The sequence below is a fragment of the Xiphophorus couchianus genome, chromosome 6 (genome assembly GCF_001444195.1).
Source record: "Xiphophorus couchianus chromosome 6, X_couchianus-1.0, whole genome shotgun sequence".
Taxonomy (NCBI): domain Eukaryota; kingdom Metazoa; phylum Chordata; class Actinopteri; order Cyprinodontiformes; family Poeciliidae; genus Xiphophorus; species Xiphophorus couchianus.
Window position 1 is genome coordinate 24,910 of NC_040233.1, and position 17,918 is coordinate 42,827.

General features: G+C 40.3%; 1 protein-coding gene and 1 long non-coding RNA gene across 2 annotated transcripts; one reads left to right on the forward strand and one right to left on the reverse strand.

The window, feature by feature from the left end:
• The first annotated feature begins 8,116 nt into the window (after positions 1–8,116).
• On the forward strand, positions 8,117–8,772 carry LOC114147010 (uncharacterized). The gene is made up of 2 exons (XR_003596004.1): positions 8,117–8,616; positions 8,650–8,772. It is a non-coding gene; the product is annotated as an uncharacterized LOC114147010 (long non-coding RNA).
• Positions 8,773–9,449: 677 nt separating this feature from the next.
• LOC114146995 (uncharacterized) lies at positions 9,450–17,028 on the reverse strand. Its single transcript, XM_028021502.1, has 7 exons — positions 16,829–17,028; positions 13,029–13,173; positions 12,861–12,956; positions 12,028–12,172; positions 11,796–11,941; positions 11,333–11,472; positions 9,450–10,059 (listed from the first exon to the last, which is right to left on the reverse strand). The coding sequence occupies exons 1-7, from the start codon at positions 16,926–16,928 to the stop codon at positions 9,911–9,913; spliced, it is 921 nt and encodes a 306-aa protein (XP_027877303.1). The 5' UTR covers positions 16,929–17,028; the 3' UTR covers positions 9,450–9,910.
• Between the last annotated feature and the right edge of the window lie 890 nt (positions 17,029–17,918).

Below are 17,918 nucleotides of genomic sequence, written 5' to 3' on the forward strand. Positions count from 1 at the left end.
GTGACTCATTAACTGAATGTCCACAACATCTTTTAGATTTTCTTTATGCTAAATATTTTATTAGTAAGGCATTTTTGCAAGGGTCAGTACAGCTTAATTCAGTAGCAGAAATAATCAAATAAGTAAAATCAATCATCTAGTCTATCTTTCCCTACTGCTGACACTGAGAACTAAAAAAGGGAACCTTTGAGAGAGACGGACGGAGTTTGGCGTTTCGAACCCCAGACCTGGCCCGACGACGAAGAAGGTGTCGCAGCAGGAGGAGGAAGTTGATCAGCGAAGGCAGGGATCTCTGTAGGTCTGATGAGCTTCTTCTCCGCATCGATGCTGAGGTCACACAGGACTTGGTGCTGGCAGGAAAAAAGGCACCAGTTCTTCTTCTTTGTCTTTGCCTTTGTCTTCATCTTTGTCTTTGGGGTCTGAACCCAGCCGATGAGAGAAGTGCGATTCGAAGCCACAGATTGTGGGCCGGACGGGTTGGTCTCCATGAGCGGGACAGTCTTCGGCTTTGTGGCCCCGGCTCTTCTTCAGCTGCAGAGTTCTTTGTCCATCTCGATCTTGGCTCGAAGCTGCCCGGAGGATCCAACGAAAGGTTCCTCTTTTGCACCCACCTTTTATAGGGTTTATCCACCCCCCTGGTGCGCCTGCTGTCTGCTTAGACAGATGATCTCATATCCATCACTGTCTTACAGACATTTCCTGATGTCTGAGCTAATGTCTCAGGGTTGCTCAACCTCCTGTGTCCATTGCCTGCACGACCTTTTCTCTAAATAAGGCGTTGATCAATCTGTTTCCAAATAAGGCGTTGATCAATCTGTTTCCAAATAAGGCGCTGATCATCTCTGCTCTCCTGTTAGTTCCCCTTTTTCCCTTATCCTTTCACCTTTCACCTACCATCTACCTCCAACATATCAGTGATGTTTAATTGCAGTTACACCTTTTTACACCATTTCAAGTTCAATGTCAAAATCACATTTGTCACATTTATTTTCTTTAGCTTCTCTGATTTAGCATTCATTTATAATTTTATAACTATAACTTATTAATTATATTTATTATAATCTTAATGTGAGTTATTACAGATGTTTTTCTGAAAAGAAACCAAGAATAATACATGATTCTAATTATTTAATACCAAAGTTATACTTGTTTTTCTTGTAAGTGTTCTCACAAATGTAAGTGTAAGTATTATTACAAGTAAACCAATATTAATATAAGTATTTTACTTTGAATCTTATGAAATTACTCAAAATGTTTAGATTTCATTCTTTAAAACTTTCATGCTTTAAACTAAGGAATAGTCTCAGCTATTTTTATAAATCTGCAGGCTGGAAACTTCCTCTTTTTCCAGGAAACCTGCTTTTCCTGTTTAATGACTCTCTCTGACTGACTATGATTTCTTATGATTAGATAGAAAAAAGTAGAATTAAAGCAAAGTTTGCATGAGACAAAAACAACACACACAACTAGATTTATTTTATTGACACTTAAGTCTACTGTTGGGCCTTGATATCACTTGAGTGATTCATTTTAAAGATAACTTTATTTATTATTACTGTTAAACCTAAATCTCCAGCATGGGGAAGTGGGATGAGCTCGGATTTTCTTGACATGCTTGATTCTGCATATGCCACTGTTGAGGATGGAGAAGAATTGTTTGCAAAATTTTTAAACACGCTTCAGGACCATAGGGAACGACCATCTTCTTATCTGCAGAGACTCCAGTTGGCTCTCAACACAGTGGTGAAGCGTGGTGGGATTCCAGCCACTGACATTGACAAATATTTGTCAAAACAATTTTTTAGAGGTTGCTGGGATAATAGCATGATTAACAAACTTCAACTAGAAAAGAAAAAAGACCAACCACCTCCCTTCTCAGAGCTTTTATTAACACTCAGAACAGAAGAAGACAGACAGTTGGCAAAAGAGATGTTAATGAAAAAACATATTCCATCAGTCAAGCATCGTGTCAATGTACAAGCTCACACTACCAGTTCATGTTCATGTAGCCATCTATCAGACTCAGGTGCTATCGAAGACTTGAGGAAGCAAATGCTGAAGCTGCAGAGTCAAATGTCAGCCCTGCTGTCTAAGGACTCCAATTCTGATAAACCAGAAAGCCAGGTGAAAAAACAGAAACCAAAACCTGGCCAAACCAGTAATAGGCCAAAGCCCTGGTTCTGTTTCAAGTGTGGACAGGATGGTCACATTGCTCCCAACTGTTCCAGTCAGCCAAATTCCAGCTTAGTTGAAGAAAAACACCGCCAGCTCAAACACAAACAGCAGTCCTGGGACAAAAGTAAGCCATTAAACTAGAAGCAGTTCTTACTGAGGGACAAGTGGGAGCTGCAACCAGTGAATGTCCTCACACTAAAGACTCATTTTCATATTTTTCATTACCTAAAGGATTAGTGGGCACAAGGAGTACTGGTGAGGTGAAGATTAAAGGGATCAATTTTCATTGCCTCTTGGACACAGGTTCCCAAGTCATCACAATTTCACATTCCTTCTATAACACCCATCTAGCAAATCACAAAATAAAACCAATAAATGATCTTTTGGAGATAGAAGGTGCAAATGGTCAGAGGGTGCCTTATATCAGATATGTGGAACTCTGTTTGACATTTCCCCCTGAGTTCACAGGAGAAGAGATGGACATAAACACCTTGGCCTTGGTTGTTCCAGACCTGCGATCATCACAACCCCCTGTTCTGATTGACACCAACACTTTGGATGTTGTGTATAACCAGTGCTGTCAGTCACAGTCTAAGTTCCATCCTGTGCCTTTTGGATATAGAGCAGTGCATAAAATTTTGGAGATAAGGCATAAACTAACAACTGATGACTATCATGGCATTCTAAAAATGCAGTCATCCATCCGACAGGTTGTTCCTGCACAGAAGACTGCTGTGCTGGATGCTCTTCTTATTTGCCCATTACTGCAAGGTGAAAAAGAAGTAGTTATTCAGCATCCAACCTCTTTCTCTCGACCGGGTGGTTTGATAGTAAAATCTAGTCTTTTTGATCTACCTCCTGTACAGCCTGCTTCTCTGCCAGTGGTGATTACTAACGAATCTGACCATGACATTGTGATTCCAGCCAGAGCAGCCATCACTGAAGTCAGTACCATCCAAACCATTCTTCACAAAGAGCAGAGTGTGCATCAACCTTCCCATAGTTCCGAGCCTGTTGTTGCGCAACCCCCCCCCCCCCCCCCCCCCTTCTGTCTCTACTCTCTCACTCTCGTACTTCCTCTTCTGAGAGGGGAGATGTGCTACCAGCTCTCCTTCTAACGGGTTAATTGAGTTTTCTAAATCTGCTGGGATTTACCCTGTCCAGAACTGAAGTAAACTCTGTTTAAGCTGGTTTCGAGAAACGATTCACCTGATTTTTGACGGCCTACATCCAGGTGTCCCACCCTTCTTCCCCCTGTGAATTAGCCAGACTGAGCAGCCTGCAGCCAACTAGTTTCACAGAGCACACCTGTTAACGGTCGCTCGTTCTCTATTTTACAACTTGCATTTGTTATTGAACCAGGTAGGTTTTAGTGACTCGGACGAGTCCCAAGGTGATGTTTTACTATGGGCTACCAGCAACCTAAAAACCTTTTCCACTTTTTCCTCTCCAGAATCAAACATCACAGCTATTTTACAACCATTAAAGAACTTTAAGGTGACTCATTAACTGAACGTCCACAACATCTTTTAGATTTTCTTTATGCTAAATATTTTATTAGTAAGGCAGTTTTGCAAGGGTCAGTACAGCTTAATTCAGTAGCAGAAATAATCAAATAAGTAAAATCAATCATCTAGTCTATCTTTCCCTACTGCTGACACTGAGAACTAAAAACGGGAACCTTTGAGAGAGACGGACGGAATTTGACGTTTCGAACCCCAGACCTGGCCTGATGATGAAGAACGTGTTGCAGCAGGAGGAAGATGTTGATCGGCGAAGGCAGGGATCTCTGTAGGTCTGATGAGCTTCTTCTCCGCATGGATGGTGAGGTCACACAGGACTTGGTGCTGGCAGGAAAAAAGGCACCAGTTCTTCTTCTTTGTCTTTGCCTTTGTCTTTGTCTTCATCTTTGGGGTCTGAACCCAGCCGATGAGAGAAGTGCGATTCGAAGCCACAGGTTGCAGGGCTGACGGGTTGGTCCCCATGAGCAGGACAGTCTTCGGCTCCGTGGCCCCGGCTCTTCTTCAGCTGCAGAGTTCTTTGTCCATCTCGATCTTGGCTCGAAGCTGCCCGGAGGACCAACAAAAGGTTCCTCTTTTGCACCCACCTTTTATAGGGTTTATCCACCCCCCTGGTGCGCCTGCACCGGCCAGCACCGTTGCTGGGCTTGTTTCATTGGCTGTCTGCTTAGACAGATGATCTCATATCCATCACTGTCTTACAGACATTTCCTGATGTCTGTGCTAATGTCTCAGGGTTGCTCAACCTCCTGTGTCCATTGCCTGCACGACATTTTCTCTGAAACGTTTCACCTTTCACCTACCATCTACCTCCAACATATCAGTGATGTTTAATTGCAGTTACACCTTTTTACACCATTTCAAGTTCAATGTCAAAATCACATTTATATTACATTTATTTTCTTTAGCTTCTCTGATTTAGCATTCATTTATGATTTTATAACCATAACTTATTAGTTACTCTTATTATGATCTTAATGTGAGTTATTACAGATATTTTTCTGAAAAGAAACCAAGAATAATCCATGATTCTAATTATTTGATACCAAGTTACAGTTACTTGTTTTTCTTGTAAGTGTTCTCACAAATGTAACTGTAAGTATTATTACAAGTAAACCAATATTAAAATAAGTATTTTACTTTGAATCTTATCAAATTACTCAAAATGTTTAGATTTCATTCTTTAAAACTTTCATGCTTTAAAATAAGGAATAGTCTCATTTATTTTTATAAATCTGCAGGCTGGAAACTTCCTCTTTTTCCAGGAAACCTGCTTTTCCTGTTTAATGACTCTCTCTGACTGATTATGATTTCTTATGATTAGATAGAGAAACGTAGAATTAAAGCAAAGTTTGCATGAGACAAAAACAACACACACAACCAGATTTATTTTATTGACACTTAAGTCTACTGTTGGGCCTTGATGTCACTTGAGTGATTCATTTTAAAGATAACTTTATTTATTATTACTGTTAAACTAAAATCTCCAGCATGGGGAAGTGGGATGAGCTCGGATTTTCTTGACAAGCCAAATCCAACCAAGTTGAACTACAACTTTGGAGATTCGCAGCTCTCAACTGAATGGAAGCAACGTATAGCAACCATGCTCGACAGTATGTCAGATGTTTTTTCAAAGCATGATCTTGATTTTGGTCGTACAGAGTCAGGTCAAGCATGAGATCAAGCTATCAGATCCCACTGCTTTTAAACAGCGACTAAGACCCATCCACCCCCTAGATGTGGATGCGGTACGTAAACATATTCAAGAACTGCTGCAGTCTGGTGTTATACGTGAATCCAACTCACCCTTTGCTTCCCCCATAGCAGAAGAAAAATGGTGCAGTACGGCTCTGTATTGATTACAGGAAGTTGAACGCACAGACCATCAGGGATGCATATGCTTTGCCAAAGCTGGAGGACACATTTTCAGCACTGTCTGGCTCGACATGGTTTTCCACATTGGATTTAAAATCTGGTTACTACCAGATTGAGATGAATGAATCAGACAAAAATAAAACTGCATTTGTCTGTCCGCTTGGATTTGAAGAATTTAACCGCATGCCTCAAGGTGTAACTAATGCTCCTAGCACCTTTCAACGCCTCATGGAGCGGTGCATGGGAGACATGAATTTAAAAGAAGTGCTTGTTTTCATTGACGATTTAATAGTGCTTGCACCAACTCTAGAAGAGCATGAACTTCGGCTGAAGAAAGTTCTTCAACGCCTGAAAGAATTTGGATTGAAGCTGTCAGTTGAAAAGTGCGTTTTCTTTCAGACATCTGTTCGCTACCTTGGACATGTAGTTTCAAGGGACGGAGTGGAGACAGATCCAGACAAGATTTCCACCTTAACATCTTGGCCGGTTCCTCAGAATATAAAAGAGCTCACATCATTCCTTGGTTTCGCAGGGTATTATCGCCGGTTTGTGGAAGGGTTCTCATCAGTGGTCAAACCTCTCAATGAGTTAACAACTGGATATCCACCTCGTCAGAAAAAATCAAAACAGATGAAGTTGCAACATTACCTTGACCCCAAAGAACCCTTTGCTTCTTGCTGGACAACTGCTTGCCAGCAGGCCTTTGAAGAGGTAATCCAGAAGCTCAGTACAGCACCAGTTCTTGCATTTGCAGACCCAGGTAAACCTTACATATTACACACAGATGCTAGCTCTACTGACCTTGGTGCAGTTTTGTACCAAGAACAGGATGGGCAGAACAGGGTAATTGCATATGCCAGCAGAGGTCTGTCCCGCAGTGAAAGTCGATATCCTGCCCATAAACTTGAGTTTTTGGCCCTCAAATGGGCAGTCACGGAAAAAGTTTATGACTGGATCCGATTTCACTGTGGTTTCACTGTGGTTACAGATAGCAACCCATTGACATATCTGCTAACTTCTGCTAAATTGGATGCTACAAGCTATAGATGGCTTTCTGTTCTTTCAACTTTTACTTTTAAGATCATTTATCGGGCTGGCAGGTTAAATGTGGATGCTGATGGTCTCTCTCGGCGACCTCATGCTGAACAGGTGGCTGATCCTTTGTCTCTTAAGGAGAAAGAGAGAATATTGAAGTTCACTGAACAACATCTGGAACATCCATCTTGTATTTCCATTGACCAGCACTCAGTCCAAGCAATATGTGACAGTCAACTGGTGTACAGCTCACCCAACCTGGACCAGGTTGCTGCTCTTGTGCAAACCCTCTCCATTAACACTGACAGTTTACCAGACAGTTTTGTTAATGATCTACAGTTCACTTCACCTGTTGTGCCATCTTTCTCTGAAGGTGAAATTGCTGACAAACAGAGAGCCGATCCAGTCATTCAGCACATCATCGCTCAGTTGGAACGAGGGGAAAACCCACCACCATTTCTGAGGGAACAGCTCCCTGATCTGCCATTACTCCTGCGAGAGCGTACACGCTTGGAGCTCCATAATAATGTTCTTGTCAGGAGGAGGAATATTGGAGGTGAGCTTACTTACCAACTTGTACTTCCAGAGGAATGGCGAGCTGAGGTCCTCAACCAGCTTCATGACCAGATGGGCCATTTGGGTACAGAAAGGACTCTGGACCTCGTCAGATCATGGTTCTTCTGGCCACGAATGGCAGTTGACGTCTGTAACAAACTCAAGAACTGTGAGAGATGCATCCGAAGAAAAGCACAGTCTGAGAAAGCTGCACCATTTGTTAACATTAAAACCTCAAGACCACTCAAACTTGTCTGCATGGACTTTCTCTCAATAGAACCAGACCTGGTTAGAAACATCAAACTACGAGGCAAGCACAAGCTCGCAGACCGGTGGGAATCAGACGTGTATATCATTCAGAAGAAAGCCGGCACTCTTCCAGTATACACAGTCAAACCAGAAGGCAAATATCGTCCCATCAGGACCCTCCACCGTGACCTGCTGTTGCCTTGTGGCTACCTGTCCCAAGCCTCTAAACCAGAACAGATAAAGCCAACAACAGCAATTGCACCTGATACTTCAGAAAATGTAGATCTTTTAGACCCTGAAAATGAAGAACTGTTTTTATCTGACTTACCTGATTTCTCCAGCTCCTATGTCACCAGAGTTACAACTGAGGTTGACTTACCTGATCCTGCAGGATCCACAGGCCTGCTCCTGCAGGATCCACAGGCTCCTATGCCTGTGGATCCGCCTGGCCAGCATCCCCAGAGCTCTTTGGAAGTAAAGGTTGGTGAAGAAAAGGAAGTTGAGTCTGGACCTGAACCTATTGCTGAACTGGACATGGAACAGATTCTGCTGACTCAGAGCCTCTCGTGGAAAGTTCCTCCTCTCAATCAAGACCTGTCTTTCCTCACCCAGAATCTGCATCCTCTCCAGGACAATCCAGCATGTTAAGTGATTCTTCTGCTACAAAACTCTCCAGCCCAGATCCTAAACCACCTGTCAGATGCTCAACCCGAACACGTCAGCCACCAACTCGTCTGCAGTATTCAACACTTGGTCATCCACTTCTGCAGAGCATCCAGACCCTGTTTCAAGGACTTAGTACAATCTTTACATCTGCTCCGGAACTGGATGAGACCTCTGTGACCTCTACATCATGTGACAGTGTGGTGTGTCACCAGCCGGTTGCATGTACAAGGCCGCACATGAGTTTAGGGGGGAAACCTGTAACCCGCAATTAGTAAAGGACTTTTATTTTTGCGGGCCCACTTCCTGTGTTGCCCAAACTCTGCTAACTTATTTAAAGCCCCGCCTCCAGTGCGCAGAAAAAGATCCTCACCTGTTCCACTGTGATTGTGGCTTGCTGTTGGCATCTTCCTCAAGAATTCCTCCGAAAATCTTTGAACCTATTGATTTGATTGCTGGAATCACTGGCATTGTTTACCTGGACCGTCACCGGGATTCTGTTAGTGCTGATTGTGGCTAAGTACGCCCCACTCTCTTCAAAAAGGTCGAGGTTGTTTTTCCCCCCCTGTCGGATCAGATCCTCATCTGGATCGAAAGATGGCGAGCTAGGAATGGACTATGGACTTCATGATTTGGAAATCAATTTATTCTGAGTCAATTCTCGTGTGTCTCATTGTGTTGTTGCAATTGTATGTTTTTTTTTATTCAAATCACTTAATATATATTCACCAAAACTAAAAAGCACTGCCTCCTGTTTTTTTCACACCTCAGGCTCCTTAAAGGCCACTCTTCTGATGCTGCTTTTGTAGCCGCAGTTAGCTGCTTAGCCCATAACTGTTACAACTGCTTCTCAGCATTTCTATGCTGTTCCAAAGCTAATAAGGCTGAAAATTGAATGTTGAATTAAAATTTAAAAAAATTAAAATTAGCTTTAGAACAGCATAGAAATGCTGAGAAGCAGTAGTTCTGGATGTTTGAAGCTGGAACCAAGTCTAAATTTTGAGTTTTGAATGTTAGTGACCAAAAACACTTTATCCCAGTTAGAGAAGTGTAAAAGTGACAATATATGAATATTCAGCACTACAAAAATAAAATAAAAAAATCAATTTTCAAAAGTACTGAAATTATTTTTGTTTCACTCTACTGAGCATGTGTGATTATGTTGAAGTTTGCTCTGTATTCAACAAGTGAAATATCTCCAACGATGAAAACAAAAATACATACACTGTACAAATTAAAAAAGAAGTAGTAAGAAGTTTTTAACCTTTACTATAAAGGCTCATGGCTATTAATAAAGCTTGTGGAATTGGCTTTCAATGTCCAACCCGATAGCAAAATAAGTTAACAAAATAACTTAATAGATACATCAAAAAGGGCTGAAAAGTAAGAAGGTAAAGTTTATTTATAAAGCGCTTTTAATAGACATAAAATCACAAAATGCTGTACAATAGAAATCAACCTTAAAGCCCATACAAAACATATGTTTTTTATGGTTCTAAAAAGCTTGAATACTTAATATATTGTTAAACTCCATTCCATTATAGAGAACATAAAGAAACAAACATGAAAACATTAGAAGTGTAATACATAAAGCGGTCTTATGTGTAAAATAATTTGGATCAAATTATATAAATGCCTTCAAAACCATTATAAAGTGATACATGTTGTAAAATGTTGGAAGAGTAATTACGGTTATAGTAATGATTGATTAAGATTAAGTTTAATATTTAACAGGAGCTAAAGAAGAGCTGTTTATAAAAAATAAGTCAAGCAAAAGTCAATTTTATCTCCGATGAAGGCATTGTCAGGTGAAGTAGATTGTTTGAAAAAGAGTTTCCTTAGTTAAAGATCCCAAACTTGTGGCCATCAAGTGGGGACACCATTAGTCGGGCTGAACCTGATGAGTGTAGAGGCCGCCACTTGTTCCTCCAGATGACTGAGCAGACTCGTGAAACAAACAGGATGCAGGCTATCACCAGTTGTACCACTAACAAAGCAAAACAAAAAATGTTAAAATTACATCAACATCAGGGTATCACTTTTATCTAAGATATGATCAATATAAATTAGGCATGATTCAGGCTTCGCTATCAAGGCATAAACAAGTTTTAAAAAGTTGTTTTCAAAACTCCCAAAATTTTCCTCAAGGTAACAGCACTGCGCCTTCCTCATCTGAGAACTGTACCACAGCTGGCTGGGGAAAAACCCTACAGATTACCTTCATTGAGAAAAGCATATCCATCTCAGAAAAATATATACACAAATTATGCAGTGATTGTGTGAAAACAAAGGAATGACAGGCTTGTTTCAACATCGCCGTTTCAAGATGTGTCATGTAAATAGCCTGAATAACCACCAAAATCAGCTTGTTAAACTGGTTCATCCATAAAGATGTGATGTGTGCTCACAAAAGGGAAAAAAAAGAAAAAGAAAAAAGAGAGCGCACGTTTCTTTAAATGTTTATGCGGTTATGATAAGAAGCTATTTTATTTGCTATTAACAGGGGTTAATGACAATGGGTGTAGTAAGAGTGTTTCACCAGTAAGTGGTGCATGGAGACTGAGTTGCCTGTTGCCCTGCTGTTTCTCGTAAGCTGAGAGATTTTGGAGTAACACAAACTGTGTCCCATGTGCTCATTAGGGTTCCGAGCCCGGAGAGGCACCAACTGATGCGTTTAAAGCTGGTCCACTCTCCCAGCTTTAAATGCATCAACTATAAATGCATCAACCTGTAACTTCTATAAACCCATCTTTTTGGAATAAATCTGCTTCGCCAGTGAAATGCTCAGAACAGAGACGCTTGCAATCCGGCTTAAAAAAAAAGATTTAAAATTTTTTTTTATTATTATTATTAGTTTCCTAAGAATAAAAACAATTTACACTTAGCCTGGCGGGAAACCCTGCTAAGGCACAGCTCTAGCCATCCTAACCTTGGAATTGGCTCTAAAACCATTAAACCAGTGGTCCCCAAACCCCGGACCGGTACGTGGACCAATTGGTACCGGGCTGCGCAAGGAATAATTACATATTTCCGTTTTATGTATTATTTGAGTCTGGAGGATCTTTTATTTTGAAAATCCTTCAACCGGATTCTCGGTTACGTCTTGCGGTTGTTTCTTACTCATTTTGCCAACATTTTGCTTGGCAAAATGTTTCTTACTCATTTTGCCAAGCAGCAAAATGGGTAAGTGCTGCTTAGTTTATCTCATTGCTTGAGAGTCATAGGGTTTGGTTTATTACAAAAACATAAACAAAACTCACCCATAAAAACAGTGTTTGGAGTGGGGTCAGCCGGGTTAAAATGCCTGTAGATGATTCCAACCAGAGCCACGATAACCACAGGATACACTGTCAGAATGTTGCGCACCCAGCGGTCCAGCACCCAGTTTTCCAGGACAAACCTACACAGAAATAAGTGAGTAGAAGATGATTAAAGTTTAGCAAAGCTTACTGTGCTTTCTTAAATCTAATTTTATTCTTCTGAGGACTAAAAGAATCTGTTAAACTGAGCTTCTGGGAAAGTCACACATAATTGGCAGCTGGACTGAACTTAGTTACCACATTCACCCAGCTGTACTCAAGGGGTCTTAGAATTAAGCACACATTAACATCAGGGAAGGAAGATAAAACTGAAACCCCACCTTTCTAATTATAAGTAATAGTACTCCTCGATGAGCCACTGTCACCCCAAACTATAAACAGCTGTGGATAGAGAGACTCTTACCATCCCAACAACTCTGCAAAAAGAATGCACAAAGAAATGGTTGCTGCTGTGCTCTTGTCAACACCCCAGAGTTGAAGAACCACAGAGAAATTGAGCAGAGAGGCAATAGAACTCCATGTGGCGTAAACAGCCAAGCCGTTCTGGACCTGAACAGATACAAAAACATTTGAATTCAGATCACACACAGCTAACCTCAAAATCTTTGAATACGTATGGAGAATTCACTACCTACCAGGATTCTGAGGCAGACCAGATCCTTACTATGGTATGACTGTAACCACAGTCCATAGTAATCTGTAGCAAAGCAAACGAAGAACAAGGTACTGTAGTTGGTAAAGGCTATCAGGATCAACACAACCAAAGCTGCGAGCATTAACCTGCAAGACAAGTAGAAAATGAATAGCTTTCATCACGTGATTAGATTAGCAACCTCTAAACTTGATGGCCTGTAGGGTTATGTTATAGTTACAACATGGCAATGATTTTAATCATGCAACATAATTTTTTATTTTAGAAACACACACGAGTGTGTGTTTTGTAATGCACCATTAAAGTGAACAGAAATAAACACCTAAATGTATTGTTCTCTGACGTCAATCTATCAGTCCTACCTACTACCAGGTCCAAAATATTAAGTAATGGTTTTCACTTCACTTCAGTGGTCACAGTGATATGATGGATAGCTGTTTTCCAAGGATGAATGCTGATTTTTTTTTTAAAGGAGTAATAACATGAAAACATCTATCACACATACAAACTGTAGGTCTCAGGAGTTCTGGTAGGTAGGTTCTGGGTACAGCCATAGCTGTACCCAGCTTGTAAAAAATCTGCTTGTAAAAGCAGTTGGGGTCTCTATTATGATAGATTTTAAAAGCTGCTTTTGACAGATTTATTGAGAGTGGCTAATACAAAATGGAATCAGACTTTCACATTGACAATGTTGGTTATTCTGGAAAATATATTTGATAAGCTCTAACTAGTGTATTTTAGAAGTATGAATCAGTTTTAGAACATTTTGAGAATGTGTGCTCTATTCATTGCTGCTGTAGTAAGCAGAAGACATACTCCTTGTCCCACAGCATGAGCCACGTCACGTTCAGCAGCATATTGGACAGCCAGGAGAAATAAAAGGCATAGGGTAGCAGACTCTGAGCCCAAGACCTATTCAAAAAAAGATAAGGCTCAGTTATGTTATGTTTAAATGTTCAGTAAAACGCTTACAATATTACATACCCTCTGAAAACATATGAAGTGACGTAAATGACCATCAGGGTGAGCCATGTGTAGATAACTCCCCAGATGGAGAAGGTCCAACCAGCTGGAGTGATGCCTGTATCATAGCGGGCCGACACATTGCCTGTACTGAAGTGAAAGGGACCTGAAGACAAACGACGGTCAATATTAACATCCAAAGTTTAATTTATAAAGTCCCAAATCACCAGAAGAAATATAAAATTAAACAGGCCCAATTTAAGCCCTTAACTTAAATCTGGTTCAATCCAGTTACAACAGTTATATTCACGGCCAATAACAGAACCCAGTTTGATCATAACTTTTAAAAAATGTCACCTGTAAGTAGGTATCGCGCAATTATATCTTTCAGGGTAAACTGAGGGTAGAAAACATACGTTTAAAAACTGCTTAGACATTTTAAGTCATTTTGCTTTATAGAGAAGCAAGATCATCAGGATGATCAGAGTTTTCACCCTCTGTGAAATTGGAGTGATGCAGCACTGTGTCTTCCTTGCTTATAAGAAAGAGAAATATGGCTAATTGAATACATTTCAGAAAGACAAACGTGTATCAATGTTGGACGAGCACCATCAGTAACCATGCATATCTGCCAAACCTTCAGGGGTCTCATAAATGCTAACATTTTAGAGAGATAGATGGATGATAGATAGATAAAACTTTATTCATCCCTTTGGGATTCACCCTCAGGGAAATTGTAGTTCAGTCTCCCACACAGCACCAACACATCGATGTGTTGGTGCTGTGTGGGAGACTGAACTACTTACAATTTTTTTTTTTTTACATTCACAGCCCAATCTATAGTCCCTCTGTTTCTATTGTACTCCTGTTAGCCCTCCTTCCAATCTCTAGTGAGGAGTGAAGAGTTTCATTGCACAAGGGACAAAGGATTTCCTCAGTCTGTTGGTCCTGCACTTTGGAAGAAGCAGTCCCCCACTGCTTTCTCAGCTGCTGATGACAGTGTGCAGAGGGTGGCTGGTATTGTCCATAATAGCCTTAAGTTTCTGTAATGTTCTCCTCTCTGCCACCAGAGTCCAGCCTTGTGCAAACCACTGAGCCAGCTCGTCTCATTTGCTTCTCCAGCTTGGAAAGGTCTGCCTTAGAGATGCTTCCACCCCAGCATACCACAGCATATAACAGGACGCTGGAGACAACAGACAAACAACCCCAGCAGCTTTCCACAGATGTTCAATACATCTCAGGTATCTCAGGTAATACATCCTGGTCTGAACTTACTTATAAAGCTCAGGTAGTACTTATAAGCTTGGTGTTGCTTGTCCAGTCCAGCTTGTTGTCTAGCCACAGGCCAAGATATTTATTTATAGGTCTGCACAACCTCTACTTACTCCCCTCCTATCAGAACTGGTTGCGGACTGCCTCTGTCCTTCCTGAAGTCAATGACCAGTTCCTTTGTCTTGGAAATGTTTAGCTATAGGCTGCTATAGGCCATAGATTTTGTTTCTATGGCACCTACTAGTGCCATAGAAACAAAATCCCTCACTAGGCTCCTGTGTCTGATGCACCCCATGATGGCAGTGTCATCAGCGTACTTCTGAATATAACAGAACATTCTAACACAGATATATCATTTTTAACATTTGTTAATTTGGAATGACAACATTGTTAAATTTGATTTGATGATTTCAGCATAGCTAAATATAAAAGCAAAAATTCCCTCAGAAAGCAAGGAATCAAAGTTTGAAAAATGATGAAATGTTAATGAGAGTAACAGAGCTGTTGCCACCCTGAGTGGCAGAATTCTAGAATTCACATTCCAAAATATTTTGTACCCAAAGGGAAATGTCATTATAATGCAATTTAAAATTCTTCAAAGTGTTATTGTAGATGCTGATGACCGTGGGCAGAAAAAAAATTGTGTAACAGTCTGTATTACAGTGAATTCGAAGAAACCTCTGACTAAAAACAGTCTAATGAAGAGGATGGTCAGGGTTTTTCATAATTTTCTTGATTTTACGTAAAATTAGCAGGTGACAGTATTGCACCGGCAAACATGTACATCTATAAGCTCTGCAGATAATTACACAGTGAGAATATCAAAACAAACATCGGTCATCCTGTAGTTAAGTAAAATATTCAAGAAGCGAAGCAGAAGAAAAAAAGTTATTAAAGCTTAAATGTAAAGCATGGATTGCTGCACACTGGCTGCACTCTTTACATTCCCACCTGGTTACTGGACAATGGAAGTACACCACTAAATGTTTAAAAGGAATTTGTTATAAAACAAATTGCTTTGTCAGCAAATATGCACCTTACCCCCCACAAGTGACAACTCTAACATTCAAAAGTTGTTTTTCAGCTTCAGCAAAATCAACACAAGTTTCAAGCCTGAAAGTATCAGTAACTTTCATCCAAATGCAATACAATAATAATAATACAATATTTTAAAGAAGAAATTGTCCTTACTTGTGGCCTCACTGAATATTGTGAATTGCTGATGGGGATTTCTACAATTCACATCTCTGAACCAGACAGGCATTTATTCTCGACTTTCAACTAGCATTTTATAAAACTCCTTTTTCTAGAAGCCGAACTTCAAAATGCAGCAAACATTACTAGATGAGATCACACCAAGATCTTCTAAACTATTAAATAACTCTTTATTCTTAGTTTTCCTTTTATACTTTTTATAAAGTTTTGACTTTTGCAATAGTCTCTTCAGTTATCTTAAGGAAACATCCAACAAATGGCTCCAGGACTCAGCTGTCAAAATTAATCAGAAACAAGGGAGGCAAATTTCTCCTTTTCTTTCAGTTTTTTTAGATGCCTACTAGTTTTAAACTCATCATAACATTTGGTTCTTTGTATCTTTTCCACCTTCTGTATCTGAACATTTGGCTCCATCTGTGTCAATAGGCTGACTTAGATCGTCTGAAGAATTATTGGATCCAGGTTCACACAGATGAGGAACAGATGTAAGAACACTTACCAAAGATCTTGAGCAAACTGCCTGAGAAACTCAGTCATGCCTTAGGAATGACAGTATCTTTTTTTAGTGGCAGGCTTCAAATAGGCCTTTAGTCTTTAAGAATTTAGGACTACCGGCCTTAGTCCTAACATACACCAAATACTAACCTACACTTTTACATTCTGATGTGTCTTTTGTTTTTAATTCTCTTTTTAAAATAAAGAGACAAAAACAAACAAACAAATAAATAAATAAAACCATGCAAACTGAAGTCTCTAAACCCCTCAGTATCCCTTATCCAGCTTATCTTTTTCATACTCGATCAATTTTGTCCACGCCACAGTAAAGTGAGAAAGAAAGTCTTCTTCCACATTTTTGGATTTTATGCCACACTTTTTGCCAACAGATGATGGAATGTTAGCCATTTTCTCACAGTACCCTTGTGGAGTAGAGGGGACAGGACAGGAAGAACTAACTCATTTCCATTTCTAAAATCATTTCGCTCAAAGTGCCAAAAATATTCCGAAATAATGGCTCCGGTCATTAAATGCGTTTGTAGAATTAGAAAGTATTAAACGCTACATAGTTTTAACATGGACTTCTGGTCAGTGACAAATAGAAACCATTGGTGTTTTTGGGAAACAGGAAATCAGTGGAAGCAGCTGCCAGAAACAAAAGCAGAATTCCTTCCCCCACTCTCGATACGTTTTGTAATGGTAAGGGTGCAGATGAAAATATAAACCACTTTTTTAAAATGTCGGATCCACTTTCCCACATTGTACAACTTAAAAGATAAACTCTATATATGAACGTAGAGAGAAGCTCGCATCGAGATGAGACAGATTGCTGAATTTACCTCTGCCCGCTCCTGCCAAGGCGTTTATGACCAGAACAGCGACGTAAACAACTGCAGACAGGATAATCACCACGATTCTGGGCAGGCTGTTGTCCTTCATTTTCGCCACCCTACTCTATGTAGTTGTTTGCTACGAATGCCTGAGGCGGAACAGAAATGAGCTCTATTTATACTAAGCTGCCTTCAAGTGCTGCTAGGGAAACGCCCCTTATCTGAGTGAAGGGTTATAAAAGACTAAAAAAAACGGTTAATTCTTCCTCTGAAACTTTCCATATGCTGCCTTGAAAAATTTCAAACAGAATTAAATCCATCATAGATTCATATAGATGAAACTAAATATATTATACAATCAAACATAGGCGTAATAACGGGGGACGTGTCCCCGCCCCACCCCCCAATATTGGAGGCAGGCTCATGTGTCCCATCCAATAATTTCACTGCAGTTGACAAAAATATTTGATTTTGAAATCTTCCACTCGCGTGCTTTTGTTTTGAAGGCGCACCACAGCGCCTTCAGCACAGCGCTTCCTCCCTCCACCCCCCGCCCCCTCTGAAGGGCTCAGAGTGCTTAAAGGCAGGGGCAGGCAGGGAACACGGTCTGTCGGGAATGTTGCCATTGTAACCGTTCTCGTTTGTCACGGCACCAGTGTAGATTTCCTCGCTTGGTTATTTGTCACCTTCACTAGTATGACACAGAATGAAACACTCTTCACAATGTGACTTCTGACTGCATGCAAGTGGCCCCACAGGTCCATCAGAATTCCTTATTTTTCTCAGATGTGATCTATAGTTTTTAAAACAGTTGACAATTCCTCAAAACAAAACATTCTTATTCCAAAAATAACATCCAACAACACAAAATAGTAAAATAACAGACAACTGCCATAGCAGTTAACAGTTACAATATTCACAAAACACATCTTTAAAAAAAAAAAAAATCATTAATTTATACTTTGAACCCACCTAGTATGACACATTCTTCACAATGTGACTTCTGACTGCATGCAAGTGGCCCCACAGCTGAAAAATAAAAGACACAGTTAGTTAGTGAGCTTCCACTCATTGGGTCATATTTTCCCAGCCCACCACG

Excerpts from the sequence above, each read along its gene's own strand:
- LOC114146995 (XM_028021502.1), bottom strand. The coding sequence starts at position 16,928 with ATGAAGGACAACAGCCTGCCCAGAATCGTGGTGATTATCCTGTCTGCA. Across the intron at positions 12,173-12,860 it reads CTCATGCTGTGGGACAAGGA|GTTAATGCTCGCAGCTTTGG; the intron begins GTATGTCTTCTG and ends CTTGTCTTGCAG. Across the intron at positions 11,473-11,795 it reads TTTGCAGAGTTGTTGGGATG|GTTTGTCCTGGAAAACTGGG; the intron begins GTAAGAGTCTCT and ends ATTTCTGTGTAG.